Genomic DNA, 26029 nt, shown 5'->3' with positions numbered 1-26029 from the left:
AGGCTATCGCAAATCTGTTTTCTCCACCCCTTTTAATTTTCCATTACTTACGTGTATTTCATTACGGTTTTTTTTTTACTAGTTTGTTAGGTCACCTTTTGGGTTCATGATTTAGGAGTGTCAATCTGGCTTTTTCCTTTTCGTTCCAGTGCGTGATCTTTGTAATCACCTTTGTTTTTCCAAAAGTGTTATTTCCCACCTGTTGTTTGTACACACGTGTTCTTAGTGTTAAATAATATAAAATAAATCATCACGTGAATTTTGTACTGTTTCTTATCTTCTGTTTTTATCTTACATTTAATACTTAAATTGTAACATTTCTGTAACAAAATAATTTTCGTTGTTATTGTTTTGTTTGTGTAAATAAAAGTTTAAAACTAATCCCTCTTTTCCGAACTTGGATACGGAGTGGGCCATGAGATTTGGGATTAGGATAAAATAAATTAAAAACATTAAAATTGTAAATAATAAAAATCCTCCCCCTCTGGTCCCATATTGTTACAGTCGGTAAGATCTGTGATGTATTAGTTCTGCAGACTGGTGTAATACATCGAAGTTCTCCATATCTCAACATTATTTTTCCCGTTTTTTTTTCTACCATACTTTTTCTAGCAGAGTGGAGTGAGGTTTCTGCACTCTCACACACACACACACACATGCACACACACACACCACACACACACACACACACACAGAGACCGCCTCATCTATGCCACATAGGTGCTTGAACCAATCTAACAGCAATACTGTAAGATGAAACAAGCAATATCCTAAAAAGGAGAAGATAGAAAGGCGACGTCACAATGGGACACTCTGAAGGGTTCCAAAGAGTCCCAAAAACTCTGGAGGGGCCTTCGATGGACAAGCTCTTCAAGAAAGACAGACACCACTTCTTCGCGCGTTCATATTCCTAGAAAAGGAATGCATCGGTTCCAGAAAATACATGGGGCCCCTGTAAAAGGAGAATCTCTGGTTCTATAGAAGGGTGGGTGCGGCTATTCCCTGTCGTCGTGTTTCACCCCATTGGTTGGCCAATGGGGGGAACTTGGAGTTATGGGTAATGGGGTGAGGTGGGGGAGGGGGGGAGGAGGCGAGACAGACAATACTGAATGACCGAAAGCTTCCATGTGATACTGGCCGAGGGGTATCTTAGCATTCTAGATTGTGTTCTTCGAAGGAGAAGAAAGAAAGAAAAGAAAGAAGAAGAAGAAGAAGAAGAAAAACAGCGCTTCTATCCTTTGGGTCACTATCTCGCCGAGGTGGTGGAGACGTGAAGGTGCATTAAGGAGAGATCTAAGGCCGGGTCCCACGCTGAGCCTCGTGTAGCGCTGCATGAGTCAGTTAGCAATGTTGAGTGTATCGGCCGGGTCCACACTCTGTCAGCACTGTTACACTCAGTTTGGGCCCTGCCAGGTCCACGCTGATAGTGTGACAGTGAGTGTGGACACTTGGAACTGCATTCAGCACTGCCAACTTCCTCATTCAGTGCTGCACGATGCTCAGCGTGGGACCTGGCTTAAGAATTCGGATCAAGTAGAGGAGTAGAATAAAGACATCAAGGGTACAGTGGGTTTGATATATGCATAAAACTGGAAATCAGAAAAGTTTACAGTATGAGTGAGCAGTGGAGGGTAGTGGATGCGGGGGTAGGATTGGTTGACGTGGGAAGGAGTACGAATGGAAAAGAAGAAATTAGTGAGATATTGTAATAATGCTTGTTGGGTAATGAGGAATGGGAACAGTCGGTACAGAATGGGAATGAATAAGGTGGGAATGGACGAAGGAATGTGGAAATGGAATAAGTGAGGTATAGACGGATATGGCGGGGTTGGAATGGGGGCGAGGAGGCGTGGGAGTATGTACGGGAGGAGGTTTGGAAGAGGAGAGGGAGGGTGGAGGGATAAGGCGGATTGTGGTGGGGTAAGACGGATTATGGAGTGAAAGGCTGGGCTTCGAGGAAGGGGAGAGGGAAGGGGGAAAGAAGGAAAGAGGAGGGACAAGTATAGGGGGAAGAAGAAAGGGGAAGGAAGGAGAGGAGAAGTGGGAGGGGGAGGGAGATGAGGAGAGGGAAAGGGGAAGAAGGAAGGTGAGAAGAGGGAGGGAGAAGGAGAAAGGGAAAGTGGATGTTTAAATGGAGTGGAGGGTGTGGCAGGAGTGTAGTAAAAACAATGAAATGGAGGAGGTGGAGTGGGGGTGAGGCGAGGTGTGTAGAAGCGGAATATGTCACATGTAACTGGAGTAAAGTGGAGTAGATTGAACGAGGTGGAGTGGGAAGGCACTGTAACGTGGAATTGGATGGGACGTGGTGGAATGGGGTGGATCAGGGCGAGTGAGCAGAGGTTTGGTGTGGTAGTGGTGGTAGTAGTAGTGGTGGTGGTAGTGAGATATGGTTGTTGTGGTGACGTAAGCAGTGATGGTGGTTCTTGTGGTGATGTTGGTGGTATTAGTGGTAGGGTTTAGTAAAAACAATTTGTGGTATTTGTGTATGTAGTGTTATGGGTGGTAGTGGCGGCCGCGAACGCTACCACTGCGCTGTCGAGTCGTGCGTTTGCGTGTGTGTGTGTGTAAGTGTGTGGAGGGTTAAGTCTGGTGGTAGCCGTGCGGATAAGGTGGGGAGCCAGTCAAGTCATTACGGGCAGTGAAACGTACAGAGGGTTCTGGTCCTACACAAGAGGACCCTAGGCCCCACCCACCTGCCCATCCGCCCACCCAAGACCGCTCGTCCGGCCACACCTTCGGTGTGACACACATGTGCAAACCGGTTTTTTGTGTGGGGAGAGGGGCAGGGGGAGAGGGTCGCCCTGGCCTAGCTTGGCCTGGCTTGGCCCAACGTGGCCTGGTCCGGCAAGGCGGCCCCGTCCACTCCACGCCCTACAAAGCCGGCGTGCGGCCGGCGAGGCGTATCAAGCGCGCGCGCACGCACACGCACACACACAGATAGTGTTTGGACGCTTCCATCAACATAGCTTGACCCTATAAAATATTTAAATCCTTCTTAGGATTTTCTTCAAGCGCCAGATGTGCAGTAAAGGGAAGAAGAGGGAATAATAATAATATAAAAAAAAAATACAAGACAACCTCGCTTAACTTTTCCTGAGGATCAGAACCAGCACATGGCTGATCAAGCTCCCGTTCAAAAAACAATCTTCCCCTTCGTTGCATAATAAATATATATATAGAGGTCAGAAGAGAAATGGGTACATCGTTGGGTCGACCCACTTCGTTTGCCAGCGTATACGAAAGTTTGCACATCAACACGCACGCGCGGAAGTGAGTACCCGCAACATGTTTCGGTGGGACAGAGGAACGAAAGTGAGAGTGAGTGACGGTGCAGGTCCTGTGGGGTGCCCACTAATACTCCTCGACGACGGCAGCGGCGACCCGAGATCCGTCAGCCTCAGCCTCGAACGCCCATCCACTCACCGAGGAGGACAGGTGAGTGTGAGAGTGAGAGTAGGAACTCTCATGCATGGGGCAGATGGGAATGAGAGTTTCTCCACTTTGATTCCATGTGACGGGAGTTGACAAAGTAGCGAGAGACAAGTGGAGTCCCTACAATCAACAGAACTGCGAGTCTCTCTCTCTCTCTCACACACACACACACACACCTACCTACCTCATGGCGCAATGGTTAGAGTTCTCCACTGTTACTAGGGCGATCCGGGTTCGGATCCCGCCCAGGGCTGAAATAATTTCAGTGCCGCTGCGCTGCGGGTTGTTACTCCAACTCTCGTGGGCGGGGAGTTAGGTGTGTGTGTGTGTGTGTGTGTGTGTGTGTGTGTGTGTGTGTGTGTGTGTGCGCGTGTAAGGTCACAGTATTACCCATAGATCGGTCATACGAGCTCTGAACTCTCACCCGGGAGGTTAATAACTGTCGATCACGAGTCCAACACGTGATCCAAGACCATGGTGGCGAATCACACACACACACACACAATGGGTGGCAATATACACCCACCCACTGCACAGGGGTGACGACAGCCCACACACTCAGAGCGATCAAAGACACCAGTGAAGGTTTTGAACAAATGAAATATATATGTATTTCTGCACTGAAGATGTATTACACGAAAACTTTCTACTCCAGTCGTTTCTTTTCATAGTGATTACCTTGCATTCGTAGAACACACGTCTCTAGTGTTTTATTGCACACACACACATTATATATATATATATATATATATATATATATATATGAAAGGTTGACCACGAAGAAAAACTATTAAAGCAGAGTGCTTTCGTGTATTCACATCTTCAGTGCAAATAATACATAGTGAAAGATACAAAGGTGCAGAATATATAGGTGGGAAACACAGGGAACGTGGAGACATCCTGGTGAGAGAGGAGAGGTAGTACCCATGGACTAACTGTCTAGACAAAATTAAGTTGTAATGTAGGACAGTTGGTCCACACTATTTCCCACTCTGTACCTTTTCACTATACATTATTTGCACTGAAAATTATAATATAAACTAAACACATTTGTAAAAGGAAATTATAAAGTGAATAAATTGTAACCATGCAGGATAACTTCATTTGTTAAGAAATTTCTAAGATGTATGTTATAACCATATAAGACATTTTATACCCATTGTAAGCATAGATGGACAGTTAGACCACACTATATTGTCTGTACCTTTGCACCTTTCACTATTTATTATTCGTACTGAAAAATTATAATATAAACTAAACAACTTTATTTAAAGAAAAAATTATAAAATGTATAAATTGTAAACATGTAGGTCATTTCTGCACCCACTGTAAACGCGGACGGACAGTTAGTCCATGGGTACTACCTCTCCTCTCTTACCAGGATGTCTCCACGTTCCCTTTGTTTCCCACCTATATATTCTACACCTTTGTATCTTTCACTATGTATTATTTGCACTGAAGATGTGAATACACGAAAGCACTCTGCTTTAATAGTTTTTCTTCGTGGTCAACCTTGCATTTTCAAGGACACACGCTTCCAATGTTTTTCCTGCATATATATATATATATATACATATATATATATATATACATATATAAATATATACATATATACATATATATATACATGTATACATATATATACATATATACATATATATATACATATATATACACACATATACATATATACATATATATATACATATATATATATATATATATATATATATATATATATATATACATACAGATACATTTATACTGGTCTGCTAATCTGCGGAAGCCAGGAAAGCCCCATTACCATCATCACCATTACCACCATCACGATCACAAATCACGATCACAAATCTCGAACACATACCTGACCACCATCACCAGCGTTCTCCTATGCTTATGGACAATACCTGTCCCATACACCTTTGCTCAGAATCATCTCACACGTACCTGCGAAGAGAGAAAATAAACACATAAATACAATGAATAATGTTTAGAAAAACGTTGCAGTGCAGGGATATGTGACACTAAAATAAGATAAATAAATAAAAACATAATAAAAATCTTAATTCGTAACGAAGAGGGCAGGAACTGAAGATTTTAATGATACACACGTACACGTGGACCTATAGATCGTGGAGCTGGAGGGCCTCCACGGAGGGATGGCCGTTTTACTCTACCGGTACTTAAAAAGACACTGATTAACCATATGCTTCCCACTCATCCAAGTTACACTACTATAAAATTCTTGACTAAATTACTCTGAAAAAGAAAATCATGTGAATCACAAGCCTTGGATCATATGTTAGACTCGTGATGGACAGCTATTACACTTCCGAATGACAATTCAAGAGCTCATATGCGGTCGATTTATGGGTACTGGTATGGTATTGCACACACCTGTGTGTGTGTGTGTCTAGCCAAGTCCAGACAACTCAGCTTAAGTGGTAGGTGTTGTGGTGGAGGTGGAAGAGGACGATCAAGAGGTGGCGGAAATTACCACAAAATCATTTTCCCGGCCAACAACCTTGCGAGGAACAGGCTAACACGGAAAATGTATACGGTGCTTAAGTTTGCTTCAGCAAGCAGTTACATGCTTCGCAGGATTTATCAATAAATTACATTGATTAGGAGAGGGTGCGAAAGAGAGAGAGAGAGAGAAAATCTTTACATTTATCTATATAAACTACGTACAGCAACGACACCAAACCTTACGACTAAATGCATTTCACCGTGTGAAGTAAACGAATAATCCACTGTAACACGAAGAAGAAGAAGAAGTGGCGACTGTTGCTGACCACACGGTAGAGACAGTAAGGCCTGTGGCGCCAGCTCTTCCTTTCTGCTCCCTCCCAGCCCAGCAAAGCGGCCGCGACTCACGTAACACTGGGCTGTACGGCACGACGCCGCCGCCGCCGGTCGCCCGTCCCCGGCCGGGCCCCACGCGCGAGCTGAAACATCACAGGCGGGTCAGTGACTCCCATCCCACTCCCACTCCCCCCGAACTGGAGTACGGCCGCGTCGGAGTGTTCTGTGTTCTTCCTAGGACATCTGTTCCGTCCGTCAACCTTCACCCGTACTACTTGGGGACGTTCGATACCTGTCCAGTTGTCAGTACAGTCATACAATTTGCCTTGGGGTTCGTGTTGGAATTCTGGACTCTTGAATCTAAGTCATACGGGTGTATATGTTTGCAGAATGCAGTTGCATTTCGACGATTTGTGTGTATGTGTGTGTGTGTGTGTGCGTGTGTATGTATGTATGTATGTGTGTGTGTGTGTGTGTGTGTGTGTGTGTGTGAACTTTATCTGCATCATTAAATTCGGGATAAGATAAAGAGCTCTTGGTGGGGATTACATATACACATTTTCATGACAAGTTCTACTCTGCAAAATACTAAGCTGTACATTTCTCTATCTTTTATGTTAATAGCAAACTTGATTTTCCTAAACCAGTAATTATTTTTAATATTTGTAAGTACTAACTACTATTCCAAATATTGTGACAGGTCTCATCTCCCGAAAAGTAAATAAGTGAATAGATAAAATATATGGAAAACACGGCCGACAATTACCCATGGGCACACGCCCCCCACCCCCCAGCCAGGTGGGGGGAACACCCACGCCTAAGGACATGGCCAAGAGCTACATACCAGCTGCACGAGTCACAGATGGAGTAGCTCAGCTGTTTTTCGCCAGCACAGATGGTTCTCAACCCTCTCCCTCCCACTCCTCATATTTGACTTCATTTTCACCTTTTTCATTCTCAACCTGGTACGTTTTTACACCCTTCCCACACCGACACCACCATTACCACCACGCCCACTTCGCTTACACGACGTTAAGGGTAGAAACACTAGTGAACTGTCGGCGAGAAGCCCGTGCTCCAAACGCAGTCCAAGCTTCTGTTCCTCGTCACACTCAGGATGACCCTGTTTACCCAGCTGACCCTTAGGGATAAGACAACGTCCTCCTCGAAGCCGACAGAATACAGCGGTTCTCCAAAGGGGACTAAAGAGCCCCTAGGAGCCGCTGGGGGGGAATGTTTCCAAAGCGATCCACAAACCAAAGCATAGTAGTTCGTGAATGCCAAACGATTCTATTCAGTTATGAAATGATCTTCAGGAGAATAGGAAAGAGCACGCCGTCAATGGTACACAATTAGTCTGAGGTACAAAGGTCCAACCCCATCGTTATCAAGGGACGATGGGGTATGGGGTGGGGTATGGGGGGTCACGGGAAAAAAACATGACTGAAAGATAAACCGGCATCAGCTACGGAACGGGGGGGGGTTAACCGGGGTTAATCGTGATTAGCCTGACCCCGTTCCCTTCTGAATGGGGGAACACCTCGGCACTGAACTACGGAAGCCCCACCCGGTATGGAAGGGATAAATCCCAAGAAAAACTAAGCCCACGCCACCACGCCCAAGGGGACACCAGAACCAAACCCAAAGATGCCCCCACGGGCTAAACTTGACCCATATCCCCCCACCCCCCAATTCTTGAGGTGAAGTTCGAAATCAAATCATCAAGGTTACCCGCCCCTCTTTACTTGTCAGTCAATCATACCAAATGGATAATAAATCCACATACGAACAAACAAATATATTTAGACATAATGAAACTAACGGACGTAGGTAAAACCCCACATCATCCCTTGGTTCTGGGGAACTGGACATGTCATTGATTGGTGACCATTGCATTCACGGAAAGACGACGCTGCATACGACATAAACAAACAAATTTCTTGGACCTTAAAACACAAACCAGACACGCAGACAAACAAATAAATCAATAAATAAGTTATCAGACGTGGAGGACGAACACGTACACCGCCATTCCCTGTATCATGCCACTTTGTGGCAACCACGCCCGGTGTATACACACACACACACACACGCTCACACACAAGGCCAGTGACCTCCCGCGGCGCACCTCGACCCAAGAGGCATTGACCCATCGAACTCGCCTCCCCGAACTCCGCCTTCGGGCAGGCATCCACCCCAACACCTGGGCCTCCTACCCAATGCACCAGTGACCCATTTGGCCCATAAGTTACGGTCCACTGCCCCGAAAGCATTGAACCAGCAGCCCACTTCAATCCGGAAGTAGGGGACATTAAGTCAATGATCTTCATGCAAGTGGACGTTGCCTCAATGGATCAATACTCCACAACCCAATTTGACCCACAAAGAATGAACCACTCCCCCATCCGGCCAATAAGCAATGGATCACTCCATCTGACCAACAAGGACTGAACCATTTCTCTTACTGACTCGCACGTCCCCTGGTCTCCTGCTTCATCTGGCCCGCAGACAGATGGACCACTGCCCCAGCTGATCTAAAGTAATGGGCCACTGCCTTACCTTGTCCACAAGCAACAGATCAGAACCAAAACTAAATCACAAACAATATGCCACTGCCCCAGGGAATTGACAAGCACTGGGTCTTCATAGTAGTACTTTCCCCTTTTTGTCTATCAACCGCCTGACAATTCCATTCATTTTCGTGGCATTCCCAAAGGCACTGAGGGCTCCCGGCCTGTGCAGGTTTCCCCTGGGGGGGGAGGGGGATAAAATCGCCCAGCGGCAGCCAGAACACGTCATGAAGAGCACTGAAGGGGTCACACAATTACATCACTCACACAGTAGTGGACTTCAGTTTCTGTTCTGAAACGCGGCAGACGTAATTATCCTGAACCCCATTCACTCCGGCTTCGGTCGCACACAGAATAATGTATGCCAAGCATGCCAGAGAATGGGGTTAACCCTCTGACACATGACAGTGTCGTACTTTTTTTTAACCATTTGAGGCCTGGAAGCTAAAATCCGAAGCACCGATCGCCGCGCGACCCCGTTTGACCTCTCCTCTCTCTCTCTCTCTGTGTGTGTGTGTGTGTGTGTGTGTGTGTGTGTGTGTGTGTGTGCGCGCGCGTGTGTCTGCGCCTGTGTGTGTGTGTGTGTGTGCGTGCGTGTGTCTGCGCCTGTGTATGTGTGCGTGTGTAAACGTGCGCGAGCGCTAGTCTACTAGGTTATTTTACCTATATCTACCCTGACGTCATTTAACTTATTGACTTTTATAATTTCGTCAAGCCGAAGTCAACCCTTTCGTCGACGGTGGGGCGCCCCGAGCATAAACCAAGGTCTAAATATACAGGTCAGACCGTTTACATTCTTCTGCGCAGCTTCTGACGTCATTTGGCTGAGTCCATTTTCTCTTTGTGATACACTGAAGAAAACTGTGAAACGCCAAGGAAGACAGGAACTATAATATTTTATATATATATATATATATATATTATATATCATATATATTATATATTCATATATATATAGACAGGAACTATATTATTTTATATATATTTATATATATATTTTATATAATATTTGTCAGAATATAACTAATTGCGTGGAGCTGTGCGAGCGAAGGCGACGTCATTTTTGAACGACGGACCAGCTTCAACTGACAGCTATAGGACCCGCTAACCCCACTTTGAACAGCCAGGTGACGTTCACGGGCCCGCTGCGCCAACTCCCTCGAAATTCGGTCGGAAGTGGTTAGACCTTATATTCTTAGATCTTGGCATAAACCAAACAAGCAAGAGTGACAACTACTCCATCGAGGTGGGGTGCGTTTGGAGGTCACGTGACGAACAGCAGTGCCCGGCGGTAGTCAGAATAAAAGGAAAAGGATCACCAAGCAAGGAAAGTGTTTAACAGAGACGAGATAACTCGCAACCCATAACCCTAATCCTCTTCCTCCCCACTAATCTTCGTTAACAAAAGAAGACTACTACCCCTCCCTCCTCTTCCTCCTCCTCCTCCGTTCCCACGGGCTCCCAGCGGCCGATAAGCCAACTTTGGGAGCCCAAGAGACCAACCACCTCCCCCCCCCCCGTCCCTTCCTCCACCCAATATGGCGTCTTCCCTTCCCGTCTTCCATTCTACCCCCAACTGTCAAATAAAACCAACAAAACCAATGGGTAAACTATACGGTGGTGGTGGTGGGGGGGAGTAAATAGAAAATACCAACAATGGTAATTGTCGTCACCATCAGTTGCTACCATCATGTTTGTATCAGGCCGAGGCAGGGACCAAATGGTCTTCGTTAAGGACGAAGAAGAGGAGGAAGAAGAATAAATAGAGGGCGGGGGGTCATCATAGACTGGATCACACTCTTTTCCCAAAACGTACCACTACCAACATACGAACCTACTACACACCCTGCGGCCAGCAGGCAACTTTACAGTAGACATGTTCCACGAAGTTCACGTGAATCAAAATCACAGCAGCCCACGTTCCTTCACATGTCTACACGGAGTTGCCAGGTACTGCATTTCCTGTTATTTGGCGTGTAGCAGGTTCGTACGTAGTCCTAGGTACCCCTCACTTTCCCCCTTCCTGTCAACAATAACTGACTCAATGACGCAGTTTACGATTTTTTTTTCTTATATAAAAACGGGTAAACGAGAGATCACATCAATCCGGAAGCAGGAAATGGAAAGCAAAAATCCCTTCAAAAATAAAATAAATAAAACAAATAAAAATAAAATAAAATAAAAATAGTGAAATGCAAGCGGAGTCCCTTTCGCTCTGATTCGTCTCTCACGTTTTACCTTTTCTCACGACCAACAGGAAGCTTCTGTCTCACAAAGAACCCGTCTCTTCCAATTAAATTGTCAAATGAAGACGAACGAACACACATACAAACACACACACACACACACGCGCGCGAGTATACATGGATAAATAAATTAATAAATAAAAAATAAAAATATATAATAACGATAATATTCATCTCGATAAGACCTCAGGTGCTTTTCCTGAACTACATTTTTTCTAGATGTTGCCAAGACAGGCTCTCTCCCCATTTTGCATGTATCAATAAGGAAAATGTACAATAGAGGATGGTAAGCAACAAAAAGACGAAGGAGATTGTGAAGAAGACGAAGGCGAAGAGGAAGAAGAAAAAGACGAAGAGGTAGAAGAAAAAGGATGTGAAGAGGAAGAAGAAGACGAAGAGGAAAAAGTGGAAGAAGAAAAAAATCCTCCTTGTTTTTTCTTTCATTCCTAGACAAGATTCGCTTTATCTTACCTGTGGCAGTGCACGAGCGTACTACCTACGTAACACTGCAAAACTACACTTCACATATCAGCTTCCTGGACAAAAACCCCATCCACGATGTCTATTTTCAATCTCTATCCGTCTCCATACCTGTCCTCCGTTCCTTTCCCTCGACTCCTCAGGTTACTATAGGTACGGACGGCGGTCTAAGAGACCCACCACAACTCCAGCCGCTGCCGCAACCGCACCGCAGCCGCAGGGGGGTAGGGGAGGGCAAGGTCACATCACCCCTTACCCCTCCTCCTCCAACTTCCTGTCCTGGAGTTCCCCGACAAGAAGGCTTTGGTCGACGCCCTCCACTCATGCCAAAGTTGCTTTAGCCTTATGACAGGTTTACATACATGAGAGAGAGAGAGAGAGAGAGAGATAGAGAGAGATAGAGAGAGAGACAGAGACAGAGAGAGAGAGAGAGAGAGAGAGAGAGAGAGAGAGAGAGAGAGAGAGAGAGGGGGGGGGGGTAGCTCCTTCGCTGTGCAATTCAGCAACTTCTCGTCGTATTTTTGCCAAACAACTTGGCCGTCTCCGGGACCAAAACTCCAGAGGAAGAAATGAATAATGGGCCTTATTTCACACGACCGTAAGACTGATAATTCTTTGCCCCTTACGCGGCGGTAAACGGATTTGTGTGAAATACATTCTAGTTGACGCCAGAGCATTTTCTTTAGCTCTGGAGGGGGGGGGGGACCCCTCGAACATAATCAAGAGTTACCATCACCTTCCCCCGGACTTCAAATCCTGCTCAAGAACATGATTTTCTCAACAATTAATTGAAACAATTAATAGTTATTAATACATGTGATCGTTCTCTACATATTTCTACACACATCACGGTCTTTTACATAACGTCTCCTCGAGTTTCAATGACCGCAGCCCAACAGCAGCTGTCAACGATCCTCAGGTCCTCCGACAACCTCTTTGGGAAAAAGTGTTGGAATACTGTCTATGTTGTTTCATTGTGGGACTGTTTTGTTACTTATATCACCGACTCGTTACACTAGTTATAGTATTAGTACTAGTACCGTAATTGGAACAGCCCCGGTTGTAAGGTCTATAAGAAAAGGTGGAGGAAATTGTCCAAATACTGAGAGAGAGAGAGAGAGAGAGCTCCCCGCCTTCTTCCCTTTGAACAGCATTGCCAATCTGTTGTCCTCCATAGGGAAGAAGGGCAAGTGCGGGCATGGCATTATCCTCCTCCGTTGCATAATCCGTCGCACAATCTATGCCGTACCTCCCATGCCATTAGCATAAGTCAGCATATATTAGCATGACACTCCATGTCTCTTCACGGTATTTTGTACATACATGCATGTCAGCATGCACGTGTATGTACATGTGTATTTATGTACACATACATATAGGCATGTATATCATCCCTTTTCACGATTTTCTCTACATATACGCATGTAAGCAAATATACATGCACACATGTATCTATGTACATATGTATTCATGTATATATTTACCCACACTATATATATATATATATATATATATATATATATGTGTGTGTGTGTGTGTGTGTGTGTGTGTGTGTGTGTACAACGCTGAATGGGTCCCAGTGAACAGATTTATATCTATCAACCACAATTTACTTTAATTCTAAGCCATCAACATTGAGAAACTCGAGGAAGCATACATGCAGAAATTGATACGTGGTACAGCTAAGGACTCGAACCTCAGCTTGCATGTAACAAGTGACAGTGACTTAACCGATTGGGCTATCAAAAGAGATATAAGTTGAGCGCAACTTTTCTTATATATTTGCATGCTCGAGTTACACATACACGAAATTTTGCATTCAACCCATCCTCGCCATGATAGTACAATTGGTAAGTATGCAACGCGGGAACGTTTTTGTACAACATTGAATGGGTCCCAGTGAATAGATTTACATTCATCAACCACAATTCACTTTAATTCTAAGCCATCAACATCGAGAAATTCGAGCAAGCATACATGCATAAATTGATACGTGGTACAGCTAAGGACTCGAACCTCACTTTAATCCTAAGCCATCAACATGATTGATAACGGTAAATCTGTTCACTGGGACCCATTCAGCGCAAAATTTCGAGTACGTATATGTAACTCGAGCATACAAATATACAAGAAAAGTTGCGCTCAACTTGTATCTCTCTTGATAGCGTAATCGGTTAAGTTACTGTCACTTATTACGTGCTAGCGGAGGTTCGAGTCCTTAGCTGTACCACGTATCAATTTTTGCATGTATGCCTCCTCGAGTGTCTCGATATTGCTTAGAATTAAAGGGAATTGTGGTTGATAAATGTATATATATGTGTGTGTGTGTGTGTGTGTGTGTGTATATGCTTAAATTTTATACACTTTACGTGATAAGATGATTACAGAGTGGACTCGCATATTTGGGATTCCAAGTTCGAGGCTTCGCGACGGCTGGATTTGTGTGTTTACCTGTAGTATACAGGAAAGGAGCAACGCTCGTTGGGTACCGTCTCCTATTCTCTAATTTTCTAACATACCTAGACTCAAATTCAAATACGGTTCCAACTCAATCTATATTTTTTATTTCCAGTTATCAGATTTAGATTTGAACTCATGTATTGTTTGAGCTTGGGCTATATCACCTAAGCTATTCCACATATTTATACATCTATATGGAAAACTGTACTTCTTCACATCCTTTCGACAAGTGGTCTTTCTTAATTTACTTCCGTGACCTCTTAAAGTCCTCCCATCTTTAATTAGGAAATCTCTTCTATCAATGCTATGTCCTTTAGTGACCTCAACACTAATCATGTCACCTTTTTCTCTTCGATCTTTCAAAGTTGGCGGACCCATTACTTTTAGTCTTTCCTCATATGGTTTATTTGCAAGGCTGGGGACCAGTTTGGTTGCTGTCCTTTGTATTCTCTCAATCTTGCATATGTCTTTCACTCTGTGTGGGGACCATGCTACTGACGCATGCTCCAGTCTTGGACGTGTATATATACGTATATATATATATATATATATATATATATATACATACATATATATATATATATATATATATATGTCGTAGCACATTTGTAAAATAATACTGATGACCCACTTTCGGAGAAGAATGAGCGAAGATATATCTTTAGATATCTGCTGAAGAGGATCACAGTAAGTGATCGAAATATACAGATCTCTATACCTTCGCCTATTCTTCTCCGAAAGTGGGTCATCAGTATATATATAATATATATATATATATATATGTGTGTGTGTGTGTGTGTGTGTGTGTGTGTGTGTGTGTGTGTGTATCTATGTGTGTGGTCTCGAATTCCCTCTCCTGTCTCCTCCCTCCCCCATCTTCGGTTTTATTAACACATGTAGTAGCACACGGTAGGTGTGGGGTTGGGTGTGTAGGGGAGGGGGGTTAGTTGAAGCAACCACCCCTCTTTCCGGGAGATCCAAGTCCCTTCTGACCAAGTAACCACCGTAGAGAATTTGCATTTTACCCCTAAATGCTCTTCTCCCTCCCCCAGGGCACCGCGTGGGATGCTTTCTCTCTCTCTCTCTCTCTCTCCAACGAAGCACCATCTACATCCCAGTTGGGCGTGAGTTCTTGGCGTCCGCGCATTCCCTGTGGACGTGACTGGCCCAATCAGTTGTGAGTTGCCGCCATGCCGTCTCTCCATCACAAAACACGTGGTTTGACGCTGGCGCCCCACCCACGTGGGAAACGTTATCCTCCGTTCCCACGAGGGAGGAACCCTCTGTGGAGCGCTGGACACCTCCCCTTCCCCAATAGGGGAGGGACGTGGCCGTCTGGCACTAGAGTGTCGACTAAAGGAACAGAAGTTTCCTCGGACGAGGATCATCTCCGATCAGCACTACTTGGGCAACGCCATATATATATATATATATATATATATATATATATATATATATATATATATATATATATATATACATATGTATATATGAACATACACAAATTTGTTATATGCTCATATTGTTTTATTAGTGCTTATTGTATTGACCTATTTTTTCTATCCATTTCATTCTTACTTATTAACCTTTATCTATTTAATTTTTAAATTTTGATTACATGTTTTATATATATATATATATATATATACATATATATATATATATATATATATATATATATATACATATATATATATATATTTTTTTCATTTCTACCTATATTTTGCACTGCCTTTGATACCGTACACTATGTCATCCAAGAACCACTGACGAACTTTGCTTTTATCCACAAAAAAGAACAAGTTACCTCCGACCACAATTGCACGATGAAGTTCACTACTACCTGCCTCAGTGGAAGTTACTGTGAAAGGACGACACCACGTGGGCCATTTCAAGCTACCCCTCCCAAGAAACGTAGTTGGGTCGGGCGGGATTTGAACCTGCGATCACATGTTCATCAGTCAACTGCTCTACCAACTAAGCTAGTCTTGTGTCTTCTAAGCACAGAGCCAGTGAGGTGTCATAGGTCTTAGGATTGTGTTAACTAGATTTAGTTAGTTAACTATGTATATGTTCTTCATTGACCAGTTCGTTTTATATTTTGCTTGTTGCGTGTTGAATACCAAAAAGTAAAATATTTATATAAATCTTGATATAAACATACTTGGAATAAATCCTAGTAGAACCCAACTATAGCATTATAAGTGTGCGTGGGTGCGCGTGCGCGCGCGCGCGCGTGTGTGTGTGTGTTCTTACACAGCTATTCTCACCAAAGTATGCATTAGAGAAAACTCTATTCCGATAATATTGCCTCTTGCGTTACAGTTTGGGCCAAAACTGGCAATCACTTACATGTAACACACGAGGCTTTCGCACGCACGCCACTGGTCGCGAGCACAATCCAATCCTCACTGAATACTCAAAAAAAAAATCTTATTTATACCCGTGTCCCTAATTCTGCCACTAGCTCGAACCACGAGGAATTTAATTTATTTTTCGATCAAATCTATAAGTCTGAAGAAATGTGATGTTGCGTTTCTGTTACAGAATTCTATTCCTCATTGCAGGTCACCTCAAAAGCTTCATCTAGAACAAGATAAGTGAACTCAATGCCCAAACACTAAGATACATTTTTTCATTCTTACTTGTCATTTTCATTAAATTTCCCCAGTCCCAGCCGGTCCCGTGTTCAAGAGAAACGAGAATGAATTTGTAACGCGCCAATTACTTTTCCTAAGTACTTTATTTCCACACACACACACACACACACACACACACACACACACACACACACACACAAAGGCCCTTAAGGTTGTACGGTATTTACATTCTGATTTTTTACACACATCAATCCTGCGTGTACCTCGTCTTGCATCCTATTTTGGCTCCCAGTTTCACACAACATTACTTAATTGGCGTTAAATTGTACAATCTATTTCTGGTCTCCAGCTTAAGCACTTATGTTATTTATATCATTCCCCTCTATCGATCTTAATATCTAGGGACCACTGGCACGGTAAATCAGAAGCCTCTTGTACACTAACAGTGTTAATGACCTCTTTCCTAACCACTACGTCACTCATCCGCACCGAATTTTTCCTCCTGGTGTGTGTGTGTGTGTGTGTGTGTGTGTGTGTGTGTGTGTGTGTGTGTGTGTGTGTGTGTGTGTGTGTGTGTGATTCACCTTGGTCTTTGGATCACGTGTTGGACTCGTGATCGACAGCTATTTCGCTCCCAGAAGAGAGCTTAGAGCTAGTATGACCGATCTATGGGTAATGCTATGACCTTACACGCACACACACACCCAACTCCCCTCCCACGAGAGTTGGAGTAACGACATGAAGCGCAGCGATACTGAAATAATTTCAGCCCTGGGCAGGATTCGAACCAGGTACCGCTGGTACCGCCATACTGACAGTCTGGGACTCTACCAACCGCGCCACCGAGTGTGTGTGTGTGTGTGTGTGAGCGCGCGAGCGTACGGATGCCTGTAAGTGCTTAATACATCCCAGCGTGTGTGTGTGAGCGCGCGCGAGTGACTCAGCGGCCATATTTAGAAATTCGCAATAAAACGCCGATGACGCCAGAGAAAGGCAGAAGCCCCCAAACTTCCGACCCGATATGCAAAGCGCCGCCCACGATCCCTGCGTCCACGCCCGTGGGCGTGCTGCTGGACCGGTCCAGGGGTCCGGGCGGACGGGGGATCCGGGTGGTGGGTAGACCGTGGGTCGAACCGGACCAAACTGTACGATAGTTTGGGTCCGGAGGCAGCGAATAAGACAAGGGAGAAAGGGAGGAGGAAGAGGAACAGGAGATGGAGTAGGTATAGGAGGATGAATAGAACGGGAGAGGGTTGGAGGAAGAACAGGGAGGAGAGGAAGAAGAGGGTGTCAAGACGGAGGCCCCGGAGTGTCCCGCTCTTGAAGGAACGCCCCTGTCCTTCTATCCCGCCCCGTAAGTCATGCACGACGCACTGCAGCCGATCCCAACTTCAAGTTCCTAACCTCCTCCTCCTCCTTCTCCTCCGCTAGAGAGACGAGCGACGGTTGACTGCTTTGGCAACGATGGAGGGCGAGGATCGCTCCCGCCACACCTGGTCGATCCAGACTCCTCACGGGAGTTCCCATGACCGTGCCGGAAGGTATGGGAGCTGGGTAAGGGGGGTAGAAAGAGAGGCTGTGTAGGTAAGTAGGGATACAGGGGAAATGATGGGTAGGTTAGTAACCCGGGTGAGTAAGGATGAAAAAGGGAGAGTAGGTAGTAAGGTTGCGCAAGGAACATGTTATACGTGTGCATTTGTACGTTGTAGCAGTTTATACTCGGGGTGCCCCGCCAAGAGTTACACTCGAAGGTCCGATACCCTTTTTCTTCACGGTCGATCTGTCACGGTCAGCCTTGAACCCACGATCACTTACGTTGTGAGGTTCACCTCCGAAGGACGACCTTTGCGTTCGCCAGGAGCCCACTTTGAGAAATCCGAATTTGTGCACACATACACTCGCACACATGACTCGTCCTGCTGTGGTTAGAGTTCCCGGCCGCCACTACGGCGGTCCGGGTTCGAATCCCACCCAGGGCTGAAATAATTTCAGTATCGCTGAGCTGCGATGCGTTACTCCAACTCTCGTGGGCGGGGAGTTAGGGTGTGTATGCGTGTAAGGTCACAGCATTACCCATAGATCGGTCATATATGAGCTCTGAGCTCTCTTTCGGGAGGTGAAATAGTTGTCGATTACGAGTTCAACACGCGATCCAAGACCATGGTGAATCACACACACACACACACAAAACACCTTCCTTAACCTAATGAACACTGAAGATTTCCTTGTCTATGAATTAGTTTTACTCAATGCACTTGTATAGTGCCACTTGTTCTGCTTCCCGAGTTAGATCGTGTGTGTGTGTGTATGTGTGTTTAGACCGTTCCGCGTGTTGATTCATTTGTAAGGAAAACACATTTCTTGATACACTTCAATTTTTTCCGATGACTTCTTGACAAGCGTGTAGGTGCGTGTGCATGGATACTTAATTGTTTATGTCTATATTTAGACTGCCGCATTCTCGCAAAACAGTTGCATAATCTCCTCTCCCCGTCCATTTGTTATCACATTGTTGGCCAAACTCCACGATTTCCGTTCGCACGCACCGTCTCTGCAGACAAGCATTTCTATCTAGATTACTCTTTAAGATGATTATTTCTATATATATATATATTTCTCATTTTCTTTATCGTGCACCTACGTTAAACCCAAACTCTCTCGATTCATGTGTATAAAGAGCATTTTCCTTTGTGCATTTGTACACTCGTCATATCACCCCCTCACCCTTCTTTCCTCCAATGTCAATCAACATCAACGAGGGGAGAACAGGTGCGAGCTCAGGTGTTCTTTGACACTCTTCTATACAATACTTTCATGGGGAAGGGGATTGTGATCCGAGCACAGTATGTATACAGACGTGTACACACACACACATACATACGGCTCGACAGCGCACTGATACCGTTCGCAACCGCTACGCCAGCTGTCTGAGTTGGATTCCCGCTCAGAGATGAAATAATTTCAGCATCGCTTCATTACGAGCCGGCACTTTAACTCCCGTGGGCAAGGAGTTTGGAGTATGTATGTGTAAGGTCGCAGCATTACCCATACATCGGGCATATATAAGATCTGAGCTCTCATCCGGGAGGGTAATAGCTGTCGATAACGAATCCAGCACGTGATTCAAGACCATAATAAATCACACACACGCACACACCAATGGCCAATGTGTATACAACCACAGCTACTCCCTACAATGCATAACAGACTTACGCACGTACAAGTGTATAGAACTCTCTAAAATAGCAAAGCAACACCCAGACCTGCCAGCCCACTACTTCCCTCTCGAGCACCAGCAGACACAAGCCAAAAATTTTCATCCTTCGGATATCGAGGAAGCTTCTCTCGGGTGTATACAACCATAACAAACACATAAGACGACTTCAAACACGTTGAGCATTGCTTGCATGCAACCGTCAGTGTTGCAATCTCAGCGAGGCCTGGGCGCAAGAAATCGTGGCTTGCTGGCCATGGGAGCGTCTCGCTTGGGGAGTGGTGGTGGTGGGGGGCAGTACCGACTACCGAGCACACAGGGTTGTCCAGTCATACATGACTAGTGTTACTTTTTGGGTAACCGGCCACCCGTATCCTTTTGTGGGTACTTTTCCCCACAAGGTATGTAGTAACAGCCTAGGGGTTAAAACTTGTGGTTTTTTTTTTTTTTTTTTTTTTTTTTTATATATATATATAGACACGAGGAAATACGTCCTATGTCTGGTGTGAGGTTTTCGACTGGTTTTTAGGCTCACCTTTTATTTCGGAGTGTCAGACGGGCTTTTTCCGGATTCTCGTGTGTGACCTTTTTTCTTTTCCTCCACATGTTTATTCACCTTACGCGTAAGTTAACTGTTAATGTTAGGGGATTGTAATCTCACGTGATCTTCTAATTAAATTTCCTTAATAATAACAAAATTATCCAAGAAACCGAGTGATTTTTTTTTTTTATATTATTCTTGTATAAATAAAGTATAGAAACGAAACGTTCCTGGAGAAAAGAAAGAAATTAAGAATAACTTTAAACTCTTTTAAATTTAAAAAAACAACAACAAAAGGTAAGACTAGGTAACCCTGGGCTCTGTGTCGGCACTAACCCTACCACCTCATCCCCGGAAAACCATGAGCCACATTGGGCTCTACAAGTCAATGGATTGCAAGGGTTTCTAACAGGTATGCGCCTTTTGGTCCACACCAAGGCCTGGGGCAAAGTAGATAAATAAACAAATTAAATTGCACTGAAGCACATGGTATTGAGTTTGGTTGGATTATGGGAGAAAGGCATGTAGACAGGCCTAGTCTATTTCGAGGTTGTCAAAGCGCATACGGGCCCAATCCATACACACTAGGGAGTGAAAACTCGCGATTGAAGACCCTGTGCATGAAAAAAGACAAATAAAGCAAATATAAATAAACTTAACGAAAAGGCATTAAAATACATAACATGGGAGATCAAGTCTTACAAAAGCAAACAATTTCCCTTACAGGAAGTTTAGTTTCCCTCGTGGTCGCCTCTTCGGCTGAGGCGAACTTGTTTCTATGTACTGAGTGTACAGTCACGAGCAAAAGTTTTGACGGCCACGTCAATATGAGTTTTTTTTTTCTTGTCGAGTACGTGATATATTTCATATGTACTAAGTAGCCTAGAGTTAGGCCAATTTTCTTACAGATAATAAAAACTTGCCAGACAAAGAATTCGAATTACGTAACTCGTGTTTTTGAAGCGCTGGCGTCTTCGCCTGTCTAACACGGGACGTCTCAAATTCTCAGAGATAAAACCAACTCGTTTAGGTCCAGTGATTTTCTTTCTTTTATTCTGACTAAGGCCTACTGGTTTCATCTCACCTAGAGGGCGTCATATATATATATATTTTTATTTATATATATATATATATATGGGGGGGAGGGGGGGGGCCCTGCGGGGCTGTCACCCGCCCGGACCTCAACTTTGCGGAGGGTGTTTGAGACTGTCTCGATCACTTCCTTTGGAGGTTCTTGTCCAGTACTTTGGCCTGGCCGACAGTGTGTGTGTGTGTGTGTGTGTGTGTGTGTGTGTGTGTGTGTGTGTGTGTGTGATAGAGAGTTAAAGAGAGACAAACATTGGTGTATTGGGTCAATCCCCCCGCGCCCTCTCTACCAAGCATGTGGAATTAACTCTATTCCTCTGGCTGTCGCCGGGCGATTTTATTAATTTTCTTGACAACCCCTCGTTAGAGTAGAGACTACGAGAGAACGTGCTAAGTGCATTTAACGCTCTTCGTATTTGTTTCGTCTCTGACATGTGTTATGAGCGCTTGTCACGGACACTGTCACGCGAGGTTTTGAAACTATACAGCAAATTGTAAACAAGGCCGCACTGGCGATGCGGGTGGTTCGCTGATCACAGCTGAGATTTTGGCGTCATAGAAAAAAAGTCTCTCGATCTGGGTTGGAGGGCATCTTAATTGGACTTTTGCTCAACCCCCTAACGCAATTTTTACACACACACACATATATGTGTGTGTATGTATATATATATATATATATATATATATATATATATATATATATATATATATATTATCTACACACCAATTAACGTTGATACAGTCTCGAATGATCAAAATCCCATTTTGGTCCGAGGAGGATGAGAAGAACAGAAGAGGACGAGGAGGAGAAGAGACGAAGAGGAAGAGTTGGAGGAAGAATCCGCAAGAGTATTTTCAGGTTTGGCTGACCAGGGCGTCCATCTGGAAAGCAAAAATGCCCCTCTCCTTGATTTCCCAAATTGGGATGGGTTAAGGGGTGGGTCAGGGATGGGGTGGGATGGGTAAAGAGTGGGATTAAGCGCGTCTGTATAGGCTGGTAACCGCTTAGAGAGCAGCAGCTGCAAGTACACCACTATCAAAGCTGAATCTTCTCTGGATTGTTTCTTCCACGAAGGTTTTTCATAGTTTAGGGCGTACAAGCTTGTTAATGCATGTATGAAAACGTACACACACACACACAGCAAATATACACCAATACATATAAACAAAAACAAACCTATATACAAACAAGTACATTTCAAACCTAAACTATTTTCAATTCTTTTTATGAGAGGGACATTATGTGCAGGGTAGTCATATTCCATTTCGTAATTTGGAGAAAGAAATTGTAGAACTCTCAAGTGTAGTGGTTGGACTATTATACTGCAAAACGTGCGGAGCCCCATTATTACAAATACGAAAAGATTCTATGAGAGATCAAGAAAACTATTTCAAGTGTAGAGGGTAATGAATCGGTGAGTACTCCAGCACTGGCAGAATGAAGGGAGAGGGGAGGTACAACAACCACGCATTTATATATATATATATATATATATATATATATATATATATATATATATATATATATATATATATATATATACACAAATCTAGGAGAATTACTTTATAAAATGTTAACTTTAATCAACATTACGCAGAAATACATACGCTTTTTTAATTAGATAGCGGATTGAAGGAACAATCATACTCAGATGAGACACCCAAGAACAAGTGAACAAACACACACACACACACAGATATAAACACAGTCCCTTATATTTTACTGTACATCTATTAAACAACATCTAATCCAAACATCATATTAACACTAAGACGCATCTATCATTTTTTATATGTTCATGTTTTATATATTTGTATAGTGCACAATCACTTCAGCATCATAATATGTATAGGTAATCATTTATTATGTACCCTCTTACCTTAATATGTGTATTTTCAGCCTTCGGCTGCCACGTTTTCAATAAACCGTTTATTTTTATCATTATTATTATTATTATTATTACACACACATGCATGAAACTGCAGTCCACGCTCGAGTACACAAGCATAAAAGTACAGAGCCCTTTAGTGTTCAAGCTCATATGTTTAAAATGAAGTTAGTCAAGATGAGGTATTATGGGTCGCAAAACCACGTAAATGACAACTGGGTAAAGGTAAATGCCAAAAAGAACAAATACAAATATGTAAATGTGTGTGTACGTAAACACACACACACACAAAGAGAGCGAGAGAGAGAGAGAGAGAAATGACCACTACAACAGTCCCACTGGAGTGATATTTCAAACGCAAACTTACACTTCCTGGCCGTGGTACTAAGGGGAACGGGGGGGGGGGCGAAAGGGAGAGAGGGCAGACGAGGACAAGGGGAGGGCAGTGTGATAGGGTTGAGCAGGTCAAAGGGAGAGAGAGAGAGAGAGGGGGGATACAAAGAAATGGACACAGGGAGATTAAAGGATGGTCAGTAGTGTGAGCGAGGGGGGAAGACAATGGGTGGAGTTGGGGAATGTGAAGGAATGGGAGGGCGAGGGACGGCAGGAGGGGGAGGAGAGGACGAGAAACAAGAAAGATATACACATGGTTGAGGTCGAAAACGAGGCCTATAACTTGAGGATTGAGGGAGAAAAGAAGGGGGGACGATGAGGTGTTGAGAGAGAGAGAGAGAGAGAGAGAGAGAGAGAGAGAGAGAGAGAGAGAGAGAGAGAGAGAGAGAGAGGAGAAAGAAAAGAGTGGAGAAGTATTCAGGGGTGGAAAGACATAGGGGGTAACAAGGAGTGGACGTAAGAATGGCAAGAAAGGGGGGTGGAGTGGGGGGGGGGGGGTTAGTCCACGAGGCACAGAACAGCTAACCCACATTTCCCAAAACCCTAAACTGTATTTAGTCCTGAGGTTCAGTTTCGCTGTTTCAGCAAACCTCCTCATGCAACCAACCACATCTCGCCCCCCACCCCTCCCTCCCTCCTTCCTTCCCCTCCTCCTCCCCCTTCTCCGAGTCCAAAGTAGCGTTTTAACGACCAATATGCACTCCAGCTGCTTGACCAGCAACCAAACCCACCTACAGTTCTTCTTGGGTAAAGGGCCACTAACAGGATGTCTATATGTACGCGAACGAACGAACACACACACAGATCGGTCATATATGAGCTCTGAGCTCTCTTCCGGGAGGAAAATAGCTGTCGATCACGAATCCAACGCGTGATCCAAGACCATGGAGTATCACTCACACACACACACACAAAGCAGAAGCCCCGCAGAAGGCGCAACAGAACCCAAACGGCGCTTCTTCCTCATGGGCCAACACGTGCAGAGCCGACGAACCAGCACCTACCTGACGAAGAGGTGGAGACCTACACTTCCTCGGCTGCACACAACCCAACGACCAACTGACCACTGGCGAGGACTGGTGAGAAAACGTCCAGAACCTACCCCCTTTTCCCCCCCTTCCCCCCACAATCACAAAAACTGTTCCCACTAAACAGTGTATGCCATAGCCCCGTTCCTCCCCCCTCCCTTCCTCCCCTTCTTTGTCATCTGGGGTTCCTGATCTTTTGGTCACGTGAAGATCCTTCTGCTGTCAGTCGGGATCCACCTCTTCCTCCTCATCGTCTTCTTCTTTCTCCTCCTCCTCTTCTTCGTCTTTTTCCTCCCCCCTCCTCTTCTCCTTTTTCCTTCTCTTCTTCATCTTCTCCCTCTTCCTCTTCTTCTCCTTCCCCTTCATCCATGACCATGATCACCTCTCCCATCAACGCCCACCCCCTTCCCCTTAAACCTCTTCATCAAATAAGAAAGACATTTTGATCTTTCTAATCCCCGACCGACGACGCAAGCATGCGCTATCGCATGCACGATCCTGTCAAGTCATCCCGCCCGAAAGACGAGCGCACGTGCGAGGTAGTAATGCATGGGCGCGCGTAGCTTTAACAACGTCCGCAAGCTCATGCGCGCAAAAAGGGAACTCCATGCGCTCGCGCGCACAAAAACCAAGTACATGCGCGTGCAAACTCACTTAACACGCGCGCACGCACATGCACGTCCTGAGGAGAGACTGCAAGGATTTACCTACGACCTGACCATTCTATTTAGCCAAAAGGAGGGTCCTGATTGGCCACTTTTGTTTCAAGCATGGAAGGTCAGACTAGAACACACAAAAAAAAAAATATATATATATATATATATATATATGTATATAGAATAATATAAAATATATATACTAAATCAATAAAAATAATAAAAAATGAAACAAACAATAAATGGAAACAAATATAATTTGCGTCCTGGTAGTTGCCTCCTCATTCATTCACTGTACAGTGTTGTTTCGCCACTAACCAGCGTTTCTATCCTTAGAGGAGGTCGAATCATGAAGTTGGAGGAGAGAGAAATGTAGAAAAACAAAAGTGGAAGAGTCGTTAAAACTCATCTTTCTACTTTGAGAGGAGACTAGTCTACAATCACAAAAAATATGCGTGAATCTGGTTCGTAGGGGGTGGGGGGTCAGTGTGCTCGAGATATGAATAAATATAAAACAGACTATAATTACTGCTGAGTCTTCTGGCCTGGGAGAGATCTTCCGTAGATATTACTCTCCCCCATGAGGCAACCGCCATTTCATTCGTTTTACATCCTTATTTTTTATTTTC

General features: G+C 44.4%; 1 protein-coding gene across 17 annotated transcripts in view; it reads right to left on the bottom strand.

The window, feature by feature from the left end:
- Positions 1 to 26029, bottom strand: part of LOC143028642 (uncharacterized) — a 614584-nt gene that overhangs the window by 487303 nt on the left and 101252 nt on the right. The window contains exon 1 of one of the 17 annotated variants that reach the window (XM_076191064.1): positions 5297 to 5322. The exons of the other annotated variants lie outside the window; for them this stretch is intronic. Within the exon in view, the coding sequence (XP_076047179.1) occupies positions 5297 to 5307 (11 nt within the window). The 5' untranslated portion in view covers positions 5308 to 5322. Of the gene's footprint in view, positions 1 to 5296; positions 5323 to 26029 lie in introns of those variants that run through there. 17 annotated transcript variants of the gene reach the window in all.

The sequence above is a fragment of the Oratosquilla oratoria genome, chromosome 9 (assembly GCF_046742065.1).
Source record: "Oratosquilla oratoria isolate Oo_2021 chromosome 9, ASM4674206v1, whole genome shotgun sequence".
Lineage (NCBI taxonomy): Eukaryota > Metazoa > Arthropoda > Malacostraca > Stomatopoda > Squillidae > Oratosquilla > Oratosquilla oratoria.
The sequence above is the reverse complement of the archived record's forward strand: the minus strand, read 5'-3'. Positions and strand labels throughout refer to the sequence as shown.